Source organism: Protobothrops mucrosquamatus, unplaced genomic scaffold (assembly GCF_001527695.2).
Source record: "Protobothrops mucrosquamatus isolate PMUCROS unplaced genomic scaffold, P.Mucros_1.0 scaffold_294, whole genome shotgun sequence".
Taxonomy (NCBI): Eukaryota; Metazoa; Chordata; class Lepidosauria; order Squamata; family Viperidae; genus Protobothrops; species Protobothrops mucrosquamatus.
In genome coordinates, this window is record NW_015386370.1 from 1,477,857 (window position 1) to 1,497,240 (window position 19,384).

The 19,384-nt window shown below is 42.2% G+C and overlaps 1 protein-coding gene across 1 annotated transcript in view; it reads right to left on the bottom strand.

The window, feature by feature from the left end:
- LOC107302865 (dimethylaniline monooxygenase [N-oxide-forming] 2-like) overlaps nucleotides 1-19,384 on the bottom strand; it is a 43,665-nt gene that overhangs the window by 10,851 nt on the left and 13,430 nt on the right. The window contains exons 2-4 of the mRNA XM_015832024.1: nucleotides 13,928-14,116; nucleotides 13,153-13,315; nucleotides 10,255-10,397 (exon numbers count right to left, since the gene is read on the bottom strand). Of these exons, the coding sequence (XP_015687510.1) occupies nucleotides 10,255-10,397; nucleotides 13,153-13,315; nucleotides 13,928-14,116 (495 nt within the window). The remainder of the gene's footprint in view (nucleotides 1-10,254; nucleotides 10,398-13,152; nucleotides 13,316-13,927; nucleotides 14,117-19,384) is intronic.

Consider the following 19,384-nt stretch of genomic DNA (forward strand, 5'->3'; position numbering starts at 1 on the left):
CGGACCTGGCCTAGGGAGGATTTTATACTGGGTTCATTTTAAGGAATTCGAAATAACACAACTTTAAAATTTGGTTTAATTCGGTTTTACAGGGGGGGATTGTATATATGCCTTTGTTTTAAATATGTTGTGAGCCGCCCTGAGTCCCGTTGGGAGAAGGGCGGGATATAAATTAAATTAAATAAATAAATAAAATAAAATAAATAATCTAGGCAAGGAAGGGCACCACGCTGCCGAATGCCACTCCCGCACTCCAGCTGGAACCCCAGACCGGACCCCAGCTGGGAAGACCAGTGAAGTCGAAGGAGATAGCCATGAAGGGCACGGAGACCATTGAGTTCCCCACCTCAGCTCAGTGAGGGAAGGGAACTCTGGCCTACACAGCAGGAGGGTCCAACTCATCCGACAATAACTCCGAGGACAAAATCCTGGTAAGTGGACCCATTGTGCCTCTCACCAGTACAGTAACTTTGCTAGCCCCGACCATGCCCGAAGCTGTAGAGGTTAGGGCATTAATTGTCTCCGGGTGCACCCGCTGCCTTACCAGCCCAACATTAGTGGCGAATTTAGGAATACCGGTGAGGAGGCTGAAGAAACCAATTTTGTTCAGTCAATTAGATGGATCCATAGCAGGGGGGATGCCCGCCATCCTAGCAATGCTATCCCTTCAACTCACCCTGGGGGACCACATAGAGACTATAATGTTCGTGGTAACCCCTGACATTGAATGTCCCATTATCCTAGGCATGGTGTGGCTAGCCAAATGGAACCCATGGGTAGACTGGAGAATGGCAGAACTTAGGTTCCCAAAAGGGGAATCAATCAAGGCAACAGCCCAGCCCCAATCAGGGAAAAGCCCGACCGAAAAAGCCGCAATAAGGGAAGAAAAGGAAATACCAGAAATATCAGAGGAGTATAGAGACCTAGCTGAAGTGTTCAGTGAAGAAAGGTCTGATGAATTGCCGCCGCATCGGCCCACGGACTGTGCAATAGAAATCAGACCAGGGGTGAAAATTCCAAAACCTAGATTATACTCTGAGCCCACAGGAATTGGAAGAAATGCAGAAATTCATAGATAAAAATTTTAAAAGGGGGTTCCTCCAACCAGCAAAGCCAAAGACAGCCACCCCTGTGTTATTCCGAGAAAAGAAAGATGGAATTTTTCGCCTCTGCATGGACTATAGGGCTATAACGCCATAAGTAAAAGCAATCTATACCTCTCCCCCTCATGAAAGACATGCTGTCTCACCTGTCAAAAGAGAAGATATTCACCAAGTTAGACCTAAGGGAAGCACACTATCGAATTAGAATTAAGGAAGGGGACAAGTGGAAAATCGCTTTTAATTGTCCCTTAGGGTGCTGCCAATTCCGAGTTCTACCTTTTGGGCTACAGGGGGCCCCTGCCACCTTCATGCAGCTGATAAATGACGTACTAAGGGAGCACTTATACAAGGGCATGCTCGTTTACTTGGATGACCTCCTCATATTCACAGAGACTATGGACGAACATGTCAAACTAGTCAAAGCAGTCCTAAACAAACTACGAGCAGCCCACCTCTATGCTAAACTTTATAAGTGCGAATTCCATAAAGATAAAATAGACTATCTGGGATACCACATATCCCCAGAGGGCATAGAAACAGACCCCGAGAAAGTCCGGGCAGTACTAGAATGGGCGCTACACCACACGAGGAAGCAATTGCAGAGCTTCCTGGGATTCGCTAACTTCTATCGGCAATTTGTTCCCTCTTTGGCCCAAATAGCCTTACCAATCACAAACTTACTAAAAACCAGAAGGGAGGGAAAACCCAAGCCAAGCCAGCCGTTGAAATGGACAGTAGAATGCCAAGCCATATTTGAGAGACTGAAAAAGTCTACCCTGGGTAGGAGAGAAACTATACATACCCAAAAGTCAGAGACTGTCATTCATGCAACTTTGCCATGATTCAAAATCAGCAGGCCACTTTGGGTTTGTGAAAACATGACACCTAGTTAAAAGGCAAATTTTGGTGGCCATCAATAAAAAAGGACATTGAAAGCTACATAGCCAGCTGCCCAATTTGCACATCAGCGAAAAGATTACAAGGGAAATCACCCGGTCTGCTACAGATGGTAGCAACCCCCTCTGCACTTTGGAAGGAGATCTCTATGGACTTTATAGTGGAACTACCAGACAGCAACGGAAACACAGTCATCTGGGTTGTAACGGACCTGTTTTCCAAACAAGTGCATTTTATTCCCTGCTCAAAAATCCCTACAGCAAAACACTAGCAAAACTGTTTGTTCAACACATCTATCGCTTTCATGGAGCCCCGTAGCACATCATATCAGATAGAGGAGTGCAATTCACATCGGCGTTTTGGAAGGAGTTTTTGACTCTGTTAGGGACCACCCAAGGACTGTCATCTAGTCATCATCTGCAAACGAATGATGGGACTGAACGGTCAAACTCAGTAGTAGAACAATATCTTAGATGCTTTATTAATTACCAGCAGACCAACTGGACCAACCTACTCCCATTTGCTAAAGTCACTTACAACAATGCTGTTCACGCCAGCACGGGCTACACTCCATTCCAAGTACCCACAGGACAAAGTTTTAACCCAATGCCAGAGCTTTCCCCTGCAGAACCTACCATCCCTTCATTAAAGGAGTGGATTGCACAACTAAAGAACACCTGGCCGGTGGTTAGGAAAGCATTAGATGAGGCTAGACAAGCATATAAGACTCAAGCAGACAAAAAGATAGTTGAGCCAAAACCTTTTACCATAGGGGAAATGGTTTACCTATCCACTAAGTACCTAAAATCCCTACAACCATCTAAAATCTCAGACCCAAGTATGTAGAACCATTCTCCATTGTTAGAATTATAAACCCACTAACAGTGGAATTGGAACTTCCAAAATCCCTTAGACAAATCCACCCAATCTTCCACTGCAGCCTTTTAAAGGCGCGAGCAACAGTCATCACTAAGACCAGCTGTCGCTCTGCCCCCTCTTCCCGTTATGGTAGAAGGGGAGCAACATTTCGAAGTTAAAGAAATCTTGGACTCCAGGAAATACCACAGCACCACCCAATGCATGGAAACACCTTCCATCCTCCCAAAACGAGTGGGTCCATAAATGCCATATTAAAGCCCCTAAACTGTTTAAAAAATTCCACACCGAATACCCAAACAAGCCTGATTAACCTATGCATATCTTTATCTCTATGTCTCCACAGGTGGATCTCTCTTTTTTTAAAGGGAGGTAGGATGTCAGAACCCATATTCTAAAGGGGGCTCTTTTCTATCTTTAACTCATGCTCCTGGAGGGGAGGGAGGAAAAGCACTGCGGGTTATTGCTCTGATTTCCTCTATCACTACACTGTAACACCTTGCTGTTTCTGCATACTTCCTCTGTGAACTATCTCTCCCCTTGATGTCAGCTAGAAAGAGGGGGGGGAGAAGAAAAGAATGTGCCTCCGGCAACTGGTTTATCTCCGTGTCCGAAAGGGAAGGGGTGAAGAGCCGACAAAACATCACTGCAACCCTGAGACAGCCTGGCGTTATCTGCTCTTTCCCACAAAGGACTTAACAACTGAGGATTGGCCCATGTGAACTGACTGGATGAATGTTGGGGTGGGGTTTGGTTGGGACACTTTTAACCTATTGATCTGAGCAGGAAATCCTCAGATCCTGTCTAGTATGCCTACTATCAGCTTTTCCTAATAAAAGTTCTTTTTGGAAGAAACCGCTTCCATAAGTTCTGCTTCCTTAGGATGAGGTCTTGATGTAGGCCCTGACACCCACCCAGCTGGCCCACTTCTTCTCTGGCCGAAGGAGAAGCTTCATTCTACAGGTGAGAATGGAGCTCCGGCCTGCATTTTGCAGTCAGAGGCCTTTCCGGAAGGCCTCTGAAGGCCGGTGCTCCATTCTCAGCTGCAGAGGCATGTCCTTTGGCTGCAGAAGAAGTGGGCTGGCGAGGCAGGTGTCAATTCATAGGAGGCCTGGCTGCAACAGTAAGCGGGTGCATGGGCAGGTCCACTCCCCCACCCTCACCCTAGCTTGATTTTTAGGTGTGTACTTCACCCCAAAACCAGGGCTTATTTTTGGGATAGGGCTTATGTTATGTATTGATATTAAGAGTTGATGTGTTTTGGTTTAAACGTGTCTCCAACCGTTTTGGAAGGTAAGTTAAGTTTAAGTTTGAGTGGGAAAACATCATTTGATTTGATTGGTCACCGCCTAGAGGCAGCAAGTATAAATAGCCGTCATTCAGCCGGTTAAGCCAGTTCTGTTTTCTGTTGCAATAAATAACATTGCATTAAACCAGTCTGGTCAATGCCTCCAAAAACCCACTATGCAACAGTGGCAACGAGGGTGGGATCTTGCTGACAAAACGGAATGATGCCTATTAGAGTTGAAGTCACAGGGTATTAGCCCAGGCACCAGAGTCCTGGTGGGACCACATCCCCACCCTGCCTGCCAGTAAGCCAATCTGGAGGCACAGCGTCCTGAGGGATTCATCCCCAGAATCTAGGCAGTTCATTTCCTATCGCAGCAAGAGAGGAAGCGTCCAAGACTTCACTAAAATTCTACCATGGCCAAGCTGGGCAGGCTGAACGAATTTGATGTCTCCCATCCAGAACAGTGAAGTTCTTACATCTCCAGGGTGGACAACTACTTGCACGCCAACCAGGTTAGAAAACATGGCTTGAAAGCAGCTACTCTACTCTGCGTGTGTGGACAGGCTATGCTTGACATAGCCAAGAATCTGGTAGTACCAGCCAGCATCGAATCAGTAACTTATGCCGACTTAAAGAGGAGGCTCAAGGAGCACTTCGGGGCAAAGCTGTCCGTCATCGCTTGGCATCACGCATTCGAACAACGGGAGCAAAAGTCAGGAGAATCAGTAAATGAGTTCGTGGCAGTGCTTCGTCAGGCTTCACGCAACTGTGAGTTCCCTGACTTGGAAGATCGTCTAAGAGACAGACTCGTGTGTGGACTGTTGAACAGAAAGTTGCAACAGCGCCTATTTGCAAAGGAGAATCTGACCTTCCAAGATGCTCTGAAGGAAGTCATGGCAGATGAGGCTGCTGGTGGAGCAGTGAAGGCTCTCTGGCCTCAGAAAACACATTTCAGCCCTGCAGCAATACATCAGGAGACCACTGAGAGACTGAGTGACCCAGAAGAAGTTGATGAGATCGACCGGCTGCAGAAAGAGCCTATCAGATGGCATTGCACAATAGAACACGCAATCCTTCCTCTAAACTGCACTAGCTGTGGAGGACAACATAAAAGAACTGAGTGCAGGTTTCACACAGCCATGTACCAAGCTTGTGGAAAGCAAGGCCACATTGCCAGGGTCTGTAGAGGTCGCCAGAAAGAAGCTAACCCTGCAGATGTACTGCAGAAAGGTAGATGGGCTCCAGGACAGAACAGGGTTGGATACTGTTCAGGAAGGAGGACTATTCAGCAGACGGGAACCTAATGCCCCCTCAAAGAGAAGTTGAGACTTCAAGTTAAGCTTCAAGGGGTCCCATGTTCAATGGAGCTAGACACCGAGTCAGCTCTATCTATCATTTCATAAACGACCTTTGAGTATATTTGTAGACATGGCAAGAGGTGAGTTCAAATCAAACCGTCAAGCCTCATCCTGACTGATTTTCAAAATTGCCACGTGGCTGTTAGGGGTGAAGCCACTGTAATGGTCAAATTCAAAGACTTTGAGAGTCCCCTCAGCGTGGTAGTCATCGATGGTCAGCGCACCAGTCTCATCGGATTGGACTGGTTCGAAGCCCTGGGCATCCGTGTAACGGGCATCCATCGCACACAAGCAGATGACCTGGCAGCAGTATGCCAAGATTATGCTGATATGTTCAGTTCTGACCTAGGACAATACAAAGGGGCACCCATTTTCCTAAATCTTGACCTTACAGTCACCCCAATTAGAATTAAACCGCGCAGAGTGCCTTTCGTTTTAAAACTAAAAATTGATGTGGAGCTGGACAAACTAGTGTAACAGGGAGTGCTCCAACCCATGGACAGTAGCCTGTGGGAGACTCCCATAGTGACCCTAGTAAAGCCGAATGGGGACGTCCGCATCTGTGCAGACTACGTGTACAATTAACAAGGCACTTCAACAGCACGCTTACCCAGTTCCAGTGGTAAGCCATATTCTAGCCTCCCTCCCAGGAGGCCATCTGTTTGCCAAGCTAGACCTTGCACAAGCATACCAACAGCTGCCAGTTGATGATGCTACAGCAGAAGCGCAGACCATCATCACCCACAGAGGGGCATTCCGAGTACATCGCCTACAGTTTGGGGTAAGTGTAGCCCCCAGCTTGTTTAAAAGCATTATGGAAAGGACACTAAAAAACATACCTGGCGTCTGCCCCTATTTTGATGATGTCCTAATTGCAGGAGAGTCAGCTGCAGTCCTAGCAGAACGACTCAGGGCAGTACTTCAAAGGTTCCGTGAGGTGGGACTTAAGTTAAAAAAGGACAAGTGCCAAATTGGCATGGACTCTACTGGGTTCCTGGGATTCCGGATAGATGCAGCTGGGCTCCATCCATCCGAGGCTAAGCTCAAAGCCATTCAGCAAGCCCCCAGACCTAAATCTAAGGGGGAGCTACAGGCATTCTTAGGACTATTAAATTTTTATCACTCATTTTTGCCACACAAAGCAGCATTGGCAGAGCCATTCCACCGTCTGCTAGACAAAAAAGCACCTTGGGTGTGGACAAACAACCATGACAAGGCATTCAGAGCAGTCAAATCACTGCTATCTTCGAGCTCCGTGTTAGCTCACTTTAACGAGAATTTGCCAGTGACATTAGCATGTGATGCCTCGCCTTATGGCATTGGGGCAGTGTTAAGTCATCAAATACCAGATGGTTGAGAAGCCTCTATTGTTTACTACTCTAGGACATTATCTCCAGCTGAGAGGAACTTTGCTCAAATTGACAAAGAAGCTCTTGCTATTGTCGCAGGAATTAAGAAATTCCATGATTTCTTATACAGGTGACACTTTATAGTTTTTACAGATCACAAGCTGCTGCTTGGTCTTTTTACGGCTGATAAGCAGACTCCACAGATCCTGTCACCAAGGATGCTGCGATGGTCAATCTTTATGGCTGCCTATTCATAGAGGCTAGTACATAAGCCTGGCAAGGAAATGGGCCATGCTGATGCACTCAGCCAACTGTCCCTGCCACAAACAGATCCAGATCCAGCCCCTGCAGCTCGCATCCTGGCAATCCAGGATCTTCCAGAGACACCCTTACACATGGGAGATGTGGCTGCTGAAACTGCCACTGACAGAACACTCAGCCGCATTCTCAACTGGGTATTGAGGGGGTGGCCAAAAAACAGACCAGGTCCAGAGTTTCAACATTATGCTTGCAGAAAAGATGAACTGTCAGCCCACAAGGATTACGTGCTGTGGGAAAGCAGAGTAATTGTCCTGCCCAAATTGCAAGCCAGAGTGTTAGAATCCCTGCATGAGGGACATCCATGTATCGTAAGAATGAAAGCACTTGCAAGAAGTTACTTGTGGTGGCCTGGCCTGGACAAGGACATTGAGGCTCAAGTAAGAAGCTGTCAGGTCTGCCAAGAGACCCATCCAGAAATACCCCAGGCACCTGTGCACCGCTGGGAGACCACACAAGCCCCATGGTTTCATGAGCACATTTGCGGGTCCATGTCAGGGGCAGGTATTCCTCATTGTTGTGGACAGTTATTCAAAATGGTTAGAGGTAGTGCCTGTCCAATCTATGACTACTGCTAGGGTCATCCAGGAACTGCGCCAGCTATTTGCCACACATGGACTACCGGATATTATTATGTCTGACAACGGGGCACAATTCACAGCAGCAGAATTCCAGTCGTTCCTTAATGCTAATATGATTAGACATACTACTTCGGCTCCGTTCCATCCAGCTTCTAACGGCCAGGCCGAATGGATGGTAAGGTCCACGAAAGACTCCCTTAAAAGACTGACTAAGGGAGACTGGAATCATCACCTGGCAAACTTTCTTCTATGCCAGCACACGACTCCAAGCACCACAACCCAGCCCAGCTGAGCTAAGGTGGGGATGGCAGCTCACGACGAAGCTAGACCGCCTCCATCCTGACAGGATAGCTGCTGAAACAGCGCAACCCAAGCCTCCCCGGAATTTACAGTTGGGTGAGCATGTTTGGGCTAGGAACTATGGGCAGGGGGCACCTTGGGTGGCTGCTACAGTTACAAAAGTGTCAGGGCCACTATCATATGAGGTGGCTCTGGACGATGGTCATGTGATCTGATGCCACATAGACCAGTTGAGGTGTTGGCAGACAAAGCAGAGCTCAGACGCAGATGTAGAAGAGACTGTGGACACTCATGGCAAAGCTATTATCCCAGTATCGCCCACACCTGCCGAGACTGTGCTTACCGAGACAGAGCACCTAGGGTTTTGCACTGCCTCTGCTGTCTAATGACTCGGACACACATAGCGGCACAGGTTTACCACCTTTGCTGCCCAATGACTCTATCGACTATAGTGGCACAGGTCTACCCAGTATGGACAACTGGCAAGTCGAGATGGAACCCCAAACAGCTTTGTGGCATTCCGGCAGAACTCGCAACCCACCTGTCTACCTCAAAGACTATGTACATCAAGTATACAAGAAGTCATTTTATCCAGGGGGAAGGGGTGTTATGTATCGATATTAAGAGTCGATGTAGTTTGGTTTAAACCTGTCTCCAACTGTTTTGGAGGGAAAGTTAAGTTTAAGTTTGAGCGGGAAAACACCATTTGATTTGATTGGTCGCCACCTAGAGGCAGCAAGTATAAATAGCTGTCATTCGGCCAGTTAAGCCAGTTCTGTTTTCTGTTGCAATAAATAACATTGGATTAAACCGGTCTGGTCAATGCCTCCAAAAACCCACTATGCAACAACTTCTATTAGGCCTACCCCCGAAAATCAAGCTAGGTTTATTTTCAGGGTAGGTCTTACTTTTGGGAAAACATGGTAAGAATGAAAGCTTTGAGTAGATGCATATGCTAAGACCAGCTTTGTTGAAATAGCTATTCCAGTCATGGTCAGCGACTCAGAAGATTTATGACATCATTATTTTCAACATGAATTACAAATAGACAGTACGTGAATCGTATACTTAGGAGTACTTTCCTTCTCACTTTCTCGTGGTTTATCTGATACAGAAACGTGATCTTTATACCGTTTTCGTACGAAGTGACGAAGACTGAGACGAGAAAATTTTAACTATAATAATAATAATAATAATAATAATAATAATATAATAATAATAATAATAATAATAATAATAATAATAATAATAAAGTTGGAAGGGACCTTGGAGGTCATCTAGTCCAACCCCCTGCTCAGGCAGGTAACCCTATACCATTTCAGACAAATGGCTGTCCAGTCTCTTCTTAAAAACTTCCAGTGTTGGAGCAGGTTGTTCCACTGGTTAATTGTTCTAACTGTCAGGAAGTTTCTCCTTAGTTCTAGGTTGCTTCTCTCCTTGATTAGTTTCCACCTGTTGCTTCTTGTTCTGCCTTCAGGCGCCTTGGAAAATAGCTTGACTCCCTCTTCTTTGTGGCAGCCCCTGAGATATTGGAACATTGCTATCATGTCCCCCCTCGTCCTTCTCTTCATTAAACTAGACATAACCAATTCCAGCAGCCTTTCCTTATATGCTTTAGCCTCCAGTCCCCTAATCATCTTTGTTGCTCTTCTCTGTACTTTTTCTAGAGTCTCAACATCTTTTCTACATCGTGGTGACCAAAACTGGATGCAGTATTCCAGGTGTGGCCTTACCAAGGCATTGTAAAGTGGTATTAATACTTCACGTGATCTTGATTCTATCCCTCTGTTAATGCAGCTCAGCACTGTGTTAATGCAGCTCAGCACTTCTTGGCAGCTGCAGCACACTGCTTGCTCATATTTAGGTGATTGTCCACTAGGACTCCGAGGTCCCTCTCACAGTTACTACTATTGAGCAAGGTACCCCCTATACTATACCTGTACATTTGGTTTTTCTTGCCTAAATGTAGAACCTTACTTTTTTCACCATTGAATTTCATTTTGTTACATAGCGCCCAGTGCTCAAGTCTGTCCAGATCCTCCTGTATCCTAAGCCTGTCTTCTGGAGTGTTGGCTATTCCTGCCAGCTTGGTGTCATCTGCAAATTTGATGATTCCAAGATGATCACTTATTTCCTACTGAAGAGTAGGAGCACAGCAGTCATTGATTCAGCAAATGATACCTTGGCAGCTGTGCGGCTCACTTCCACAGCGACATCGCCTCCGGTGTTCCCAGCACCAAGTATCAGAACTTTTTTACCCTCCAACCCTTTTGGATCTCTGTATTCCCAGCTATGCATGTAATGTCCTTTAAAGTTTTCCAATCCTGTAAAAGGACAGAGAAGACAATGTCACACTTCATGAGATATTTCTCCTTGACAATAAAACAGGCTTTTTTCATTATTACCAGCTACTCAATACAGTGCCAAAGGTTGTTTATTAAACTTTACTGTGTTTATCAGAAGCTATCTGCCAAGAGAGTTAAGGGAAATACTGTACCATAACAAGAGGTGGCTCCATGGCCCCATTTTTTAATTGAAAGGGAATTACATAGTATGCAAGATGGCTGCCCAGAAGCTTGGATTTAATCCCCTTAAAGGGGCTTCAAAGCATCTGTGAGTGCAACCTCTCTGCAGCACCTTAAAATGTCCTTTCCTATATTGACTCCCTTGATATTCTACATAGGAGTTTTTTAAAGAAGCACTGGCAATGTTATGCTGGACTAAATAGTCCTAGTTCACTGAAGTTCTGACATTATCAGATTTATTCAACTGTAAATGGGATTGATTTCCTTCTGATTTTTTCCATGTAAGAGGACATCTTGTGAGGCAGATAACTTGTTTTGTTTTAATTCTTCTGCTTCAGGCAATGATTGTAATGATCCATCTTTCATCTATGAAAAAATTGAAATGCAAAAAGGATATGACAGGAATTGTGTAATTTTGAAAACATAAATCGCTACCATGGGTGGAAATTGGCTAGACTAAGACAATAGGTGACATAAGGTGACTTTAGGTCTTTATCCCTACTGTAATTCCCATTGTAATTGCATCTCTGCTTTCTAGGTCTGCTGTTCTTCATGGGAGAAAAATAATCTTTTGGAATCAGTGTCATTCTTCCCATTGAAAATAAGCCAGCATATGGGGAGGGCAGCAATTCTCATATGGCAAGAACATGTGATAAAGTTGCTTTTTGCCCAGACTCCATAACACTGCATTCTTCCCCACTGGCTATGTATTGTTCAAATTATACATGCCAAGACTAGAAAGGTGATTTTAGTATGGTCCAGAATAGCCCCAAGAATGAATGCCACTATGAAATATCTTAGAGTGGTTGGGCGTGTTTCTTCTGCTAATCCCCTATGGAGGACAATGGGAAAACTACAGATAGTCCTCCACTTACAACCGCAATGTTATTAAGTGAGAACTTTTAAGTGAGTTTTGCTCCATTTTATTATCTTTCTTACCAAAGTTGTTAAGTGAATCACTGCATTTGATAAATTAATAATCTGGTTATTAAGTGAATCTGATTTCCACATTCACTTGTCAGAAGGTCACAAAAGGTGATTACATGACCTTAGGATACAACAACAGTCATAAATATGAACCAGTTGCCAAGCACCAGAATTTTGATCGTGTGATTAAGGGGATGCTGCAAAGGTCATAACTGTGACAAATGATCATAAGTCACTTTTTTCAGTGCTGTTTTAACTTTGAACGGTCACTAAATGAACTGTTATAAGTCGAGGACTACCTGTATTATTATAAGTTGGTGTATAGCTGGCCACTGAAGTCGCTTGGCAGTTTATCATCTTGATGTTAGATAACAATTAGAAGCCAAAAAACAAGTTAAGCAAATAAAATGAATAATTAACAATAAAGCAACAATTCTAAACCAAAATGTGTTTTAAGGACTTTTTTTAAAGTTAACGGAAACATCAGTACCTTGAACTCTGCAGGAAAACCATTCCAAAAAATTGAAGTGTCAGCCAAGAAGGCTTGATGCTGAGTCAATGGCAGATGAAGCCTCTGTAAGTAAATCTCATCACTGCTCTCCAGTGATGAAGTTGCTATGGAAAGAAACTGTCAGGACCCACTTAAATACCTCATCCCAAGAAAGCAGAACTCATGGAAGCAAGCTCTTCCAAAAGGAACTTTTATTAGGAGAAACTGATAGCAGGCATACTAGACAGGATCTGAGGTTTCCCCCCTCAGATCAATAATTTAAAGTGTCCCCAAGCAAACCCCACGCCATAGTTCATCCGGAAAGTTCAAACCAGCCAATCCCCAGGTGTTAAATCCATCGTGGGAAAGGGGAGATAACATCAGGTCGGCTCTGGCTGTAACTACGATGGTTAGGCGATTCTTCGTACCTTCTCTTGAGAGCACAGAGATAAGCTGGTTGCCGGAGGCTGCATTCCTTTCTACCTCCCTCTTTTCTAATTGACAGTTTAAGGAGAGGAAATTACAGGGAGAAATAGTGCAGGAAAGCAAAGTGTTACATTGTAGTGAAAGAGGAAGTTAAGGCAATAAACCTGTGATCATTCCCCCCTCCCCTCTAGGAATATGGCAGAACCCAGGGAGAGAAGAGAATGGAATTTGGGTCAGAGAAAGAAGCAAGGGAAGTATGAAATCAAACAGATATGGGTTCTGACAGAAACATTCTCTCAAGCAACCTGGACTAAAGTTTTTTAGTACTTACAATGAGCATTTTGCCCAGAAATTAACAAGCAGCCAGTGCAATAATTTGAGCACCCATGTGGATTTTGCCCCAAACCAGTTTGGCTCTTGATTTTTGTATAAACTGAAGTTTCTAAATTAGACACAAAGGTAGATCCACATACAGCATGTCACCTTTGTTAAGCCTAGAAGTCAGCAGGATGTGTCCTGTACTATTTTAAGGTCATTTTTGTTTCCCCCACCAAGAATGCACTTGGCTTTTTCACCCATGATCAAATCATGGATTATTTATTTTATTTTGAATCAACCTGCCATTACAAAACAGCAAGACAATTTTTTTAAATAGCTGGAACCACAACCACATTAGCTTATTTGTATTTAGCAAATTTGTTCAAAACTCACCAAGAAAAGAATCTGATGGTAGATTAACTTCTGTAAAAAGACCACTGCAAATCATAACTGCATCGAAGACAGTTGATGTCTGGTTTCCATTAGTCTCTGTGTAGACTATCCATTGTCCAGTAGTTGTGAAATCTGGATGTTTTCTGATGCTGTATACTGTTGTCTTGTATAATCCCCAAACAAAACAAAATAATTTGACATTATTATAGAGTAATGACATTCTCAATTTTGCTGTTATTTTGTGTTCTATTGAGAGTTGTGAGGATTAGTAGATAAGAAGGAAGATATTCTCAAAAAGCATAAAAGTTAACAAGAGTAGCAAGCATTCAGAAGAAATTCTTGCTTCAGTAATAAATCTCTCACTGCTATCCGTATCTAGTAGGGACTGTGTGTCCCTTTTCTAGCTAAGCCAATATGAAGTGTAAACTTTAGGTTTTTACAAGATGTGGTATAACCCACTCAAGAGTGTTGTACACATGATCAGAAACACTATATTTTTTGGGTATAACAATGGAATAAAATTCTAATAAATAAATAAATGCTTTATAGGGGTAGGAGGCAGACTGCAAGGATGCCCTGCTTATGAGCTTCCCAGAGACAGCTGCCTAGATGCTAGAGCAGGTCCCTTCCAGCCCTATGATACTGTGGTTCTATGGAATCTCTCTAATATAGTGGAATTCTAATATTTATAACATATCACAGTGGTTGAAATGTCACTTAACATTTACAGTCCTTTTTATTCTGACTGTTGCAGAAATATCTATTTCCCGCTCACCTTAAACTGAATGCAGTCCAGAAGGTGGAAATATTTAGCGTAATCCTTGAGGTACTCCAGGACTAAGGAGTGATGCACATAGTTAGGACAGCTTTCTGGAAATGGAAAGTCACTGAAGCAGGTCATTTCTTTGGATGTGTTGCTCACCACAGATCTGTAAACATTGGTCCTTCCCTTTTCAGGAATGTCCTGTATAATGGTAGTATATATGCAGTATAGTAAAATGTTTATAAGCCTTTAAAATCATTTTTGAAAGTGTTTTGCAATGTAACCTACTATTTAAATGTTATCTGGTTTTAGCCATGGGATAAATCTGGTTTTATTTAATTCTGCTGACCACTGATATCTAGCTACCTTTATTTTAATGACCTTAGCTGTCCAAAGTCCCTTTGGACAGCAAAATGATGACATATAAATGTAATTAGTAAATAATGAAGAAATAAATAAAATGACCTTGGATTTTCATGTTATTCTACAACCATATTTTAATTAGATATGTGTTTGTGTATTCATTTTTTCATTTTAACATTCCAAAGGACACTTTTTGGTGCAGGGAGACTTGAGAGGTTTCTGTGACATACTGATGTCCATAGATATCATGCATGCTATCTGTGAAAAAGTGATTCCCAGAATGAGGTAGTTTGGGGATCTGCATTGGAGTCTATATAATTAATTAATCCTGGGAATATCTAGCTTCTTCTGGAAGCAGAGAATGCCTGGTTACAGAATGCCTTATTTCTTTGTGCTTCATCAAACAGGAAAGGTTACAAAGGAGTTTTAATGTATGTAAGCTATGCTAGTAAAATATAATAGTAGGAAATTTTAATATCTCCTATTTACGCACCATCATCTGAGAGTATATATCATATATGTACAGTTTCATGTGTGTGACACTCTATCAAACAGCTATGTGGTGAGATCAATGTGCATACAACCACTTAAATGCATATATCTTGAACTTCATTATAAAAATATAGAAAACTGACAGCAAAAAAAGAGTTAGCGGTCCATTTAATCTGCCTTTTGGGTGTTTTTTAAAATCAATTTATTATTATTTTAATTATTTTTTAAATCTTATTTTATTTTTTATATGCCCAATCCACATATGAACAGGTCTTAGCATATGAAGGCGCTAAAGTCCATAGGAATTATAATATGTAGAGCATTTTTTCTCATTGTTTGATAAAACTAGTCTCACTTCTTCTGGTGAGCTAAGCTTAGACTTTTTCACAGGCAGATACAATGGAAAATTCAATTAAAAACACCAACAATGTTTAGCTAAAAAAAGGTCTCCTAATTTTTTTACAGACTGCCTGCAGGCAATTCAGGGTTCTTATCTCCCTTCCAACTTTGGAAATAGTCCCAGCCAGCTTCTCAGTCTGCTTTTCACCTGAGCCCTCCCTCTAAGAGCCCCACAATCTCCGGCTTGCTACCTCTCCGTTTGTGATGTCTGGGGTAAACAAAATCCATGGAAAACTGCCTGTAGGTAAGAGAGGTCAAATGCCCAGCCTGGCCCTCGAGCACCTGCAGCACCAAGCCCAGCCCCACTTCCTCAAGGAGGCGCCCAGCTGCACTTACCTCCTCCTCAAGCTGCTGCTGATGTGCTTGCTCTCCATAGCCAGGTTGCTCATGATGGGTACAAGGGTAAAGTCAGAGGGAGGCCCATTCCCTCTCCATGGGAGGAGACCCGGCTTTGTATCCAAAGCTTCCTTAGCAATAGGATGGGAGACCCCAGGATAGGCCAGGAGGAGGGGGCAAGGGGATGGTGAAAGGGCAGCAGGGCAGGACTAAGGCAGGACTTCCCTCAGACCCTCCCTCTCCTTCTTTCCTTCCTTCCAAGTATAGAGTGGTGGGAAAATATTTGAGATGAGGGAGGGAGAAAAACAGGCAAGAAACAGTTGGAGAGGTGTCACCCTTCGTGAGGAATGAAGAAATGCACCATTGCCTGGTAGTGGCCAGCACATGGTCCTCACCTACTTCACATATCTGGCTTGGTGGGCTCTGGAGGAGGGGATGCCATGAGCAGCGTGAGAGTCAACGTTACCTGAGCAATGCCACCCAGCCCCCAGCCTGCCTGGTTTCAGCAGGCAGCGCCTGCTCACAGCGCCGAGAGGCTGAACCAGGCGGTGCAAATCTGAAAAGAAGTGCGATGCCACCCAGCCCCCAGCCTGCCTGGTCTCAGCAGGCAGCGGGAGCTCTCCTCACAGCGCCGAGAGGCTGAGCTGGGTGGCGCGAATCCGAAATCAAACGGTTCGGAGGGCTTTCCCTGGATCTAACGAAGCGATTACTGTCGCTTCGTGTTTGACGGAACGCCCCTCCTTCACAGTCACCTCTCTGGGGCAACTTCGGACCCATCTAGGGTCCCCCAAGCAGGAAGAAACTAGCCGTGAGGAGTGGAGGTCCGCTCTCATGCGGCCATGCACTGCAGATGCAAAATCCGAAATCCAGATCCTCCACTTCTTTATCCCCCCCTTCCTCAGCCCTATGAGGAAGTGGCAAGCTCTGAGGCAGCAAGAGGCTCTTTTACAGCTGCAAATAAAAAGGGAGGGGAGTTAAGTCCCCCTCACACCAGAAAAGAAATATCTTATGGAGGATTTGATAGACCATCTGCACCCCTCCTGTTGGCTCCTTTAAGGCAATTGCCAATGGGAGATATTTTTGCTTATATTTACACTCTGTTTACAACTAATGATTTGTTCAATTGGCAAAGAGGGATGCCTCCGTATAGAGAGGCTCCTCAAGCATATGTAGAACTACATATTATGAAAAGAAAAATTTGGAAAATTAGAATCAGAACTACAGAAAAATCCGCAGAAAAAGATTTTGAAAAGAGAAATGGAAATTATAAAACATAAACTAAATTTGTTGGACTCAGAAAAAGTGGCAGAGCAGATAAAGAGAGCAAAAGAGATTTTTTTTTGAAAATGCAAACAAACCAGGAAGATGGTTAGCTTACAAACTTAAAAAACAGAAAGAGAAGACAATGATATATAACTTGGTAGATGGAAAGGCTCTCTACAATTTAAAAATGAAGAAATAAAAAAGATTATTAAGGAATACTACAAGGAATTGTACGATAAAGAGGAAACTTCAAGAGAGAGAATTGTTCAATACTTAGAAGGGAATAATCTTCCAAAACCCCCAGAGACATTTAAAACCATGTTAGAGGGAAGAATTACAATGATGGAAATATTAGTGGCCATAAAAAGACAAAAAAAAGGGAAAACACCGGGTCCAGATGGGTTACCGGCGGAGCTATATAAACACTTACAAGATATACTAAGTGAACCATTGAAAGATGTTTGTAATGGACTTTCGTTGGAAGCTAAACTTCCAGCTACGTGGATGGAAGCAAATATTACTCTAATACCAAAAGAAGACTCAGATTTGACACAGATTAAAAACTATAGACTGATTTTGCTACTTAATGTGGATTACAAAATTTTTACTTCAATAATGGCAGAGAGACTGAAAAAATACTTAGTTGAATTTATACATCCAGACCAAAATGGCTTTTTACCAAAGAGACAAATTAAAAACAAATTAAGAGTGATAATGGACGTATTAGAATATTATGAATTACATCCAGGGAAACAATTGGCACTAATATTTCTAGATGCCCAAAAGGCATTTGATAACGTTTCTTGGCAATTTATGATTCAGCAACTACAAATAATGGACTTTGGACAGGACTTTATAATGGACAATATATAATAAACAGACAGCCAAAGTGATTGTGAATGGAGATTGTACGGAGAGCTTTGAGATAAGAAAAGGCACAAGGCAAGGATGTCCATTATACCCATTGTTATTCATTTTTACTCTGGAAGTTTTAAATAGAAATATCAGGCAAGATATAGAAATTAAAGGACTGGAGATTAAAGATGAAAAATATAAATTACAAGCATTTGCTGATGATTTAGTATTTATTTTAGAAGAACTTTTGGAGACGGTCCTTAAACTACTGGGAAAGATAGAACAGTATGGAGAAATGGCAGGATTAAAAATAAATAAAGAAAAAACTAAAGTAATAGTCAAGAACCTCACAGATAAAAAAAAACAAATGTCAGAAAAGACAGAGTTACAGATAGTGAAAAAGGTCAAATATTGGGGCATATACAATAAAAGAAGATAATTATATAAAGTTATTGAATCAAATAAAATTGGACGTGGAAAGATGGAGAAATTTGCAATTGTCAATATTAGGAAGAATCGCTACAGTGAAAATGAATGTACTGCCAAAAATTCAATTTTTATTTTAAACAATACCAATAAAACCTGAAAAAAAATTCTTTCAAGATTTAAATTCATTAATTTTAAATTTTGTTTGGCAAGGAAAGAAAGCTAGAATCAGGATGAAAACATTACAAGATGCTAAGGAAAATGGAAGTTTTGGGTTACCAGAGTGGGTTCTATATTATCAAGCATCTGTTTTAACATGAATGAAAGAATGGATAACTCTCAGAAAAAAAAAGTTGTTATATTTGGAAGGTCATGATTTACAATTGGGGTGGCATGCTTTTTTATGGTATGGAAAAAATAGAGTTCATAAGTATTTCCAAAATCACTATATAAGGAATGCATTGTTAACAGTATGAGAAAAAATTAAAAGTAAAATATACATGAAAATTCCAGGGTGGTTGTCAACTATGGAAGCATTTGTACATCCAAATTTGGAAGATTTTGAAAAAACTGGGACATATAGAGATATTCTAAATTCTGAAGGGAATTTAAAATCTAAACAAGAACTGGAAAATCAGAGTATCAACTTGTCGCGGTGGGCACATTTACAAATGCAAAGTAGATATGAAAAAGACGTTAAATTATTTGACTTTTACAAAGAACAAACTGTATTTGATAAGATTTTGTTAACTTCAGATGAGAAATTAATTAAGAAAATGTATAATTTTTTGTTAATTCTGGAAATGGAAAGTGAACAAGTTAAAGAAACAATGATAAAATGGGCGAAAACTTTTGGGTATAATATAGAACTAAAAAAATGGCAAAAGTTATGGGATAGACGTTATAAATTGACAATGTCAACTTTGTATAAGGAAAATGTATATAAAATGTTTTACAGATGGCACCTGCCACCAGCAAGACTAGCAAAAATGTTTAAAAATATGTCAGATAGATGTTGGAAATGTAAAAATAATTCAGGCACGTATTATTATGTTTGGTGGATTAATAATAATAATAATAATAATAATAATAATAATAATAATAATAATAATAATAATAATAATAATAATAATAATAAGAACAACATCCAGAATCAGAAATAACAGAACAGAGACTAGCAGATCAACGCCGATTTATAATACGAAATAAAGTATTCACAGAAACAGAATTGGACGAACTGCAAAGGTTCACCCAGGGCAAAGAAATCAAAGCCTTGCCAGAAGTAATTCAGAATGTAGAGGCAAACCAGGGGGAGTTGGCAGTGAAAGAATCCAG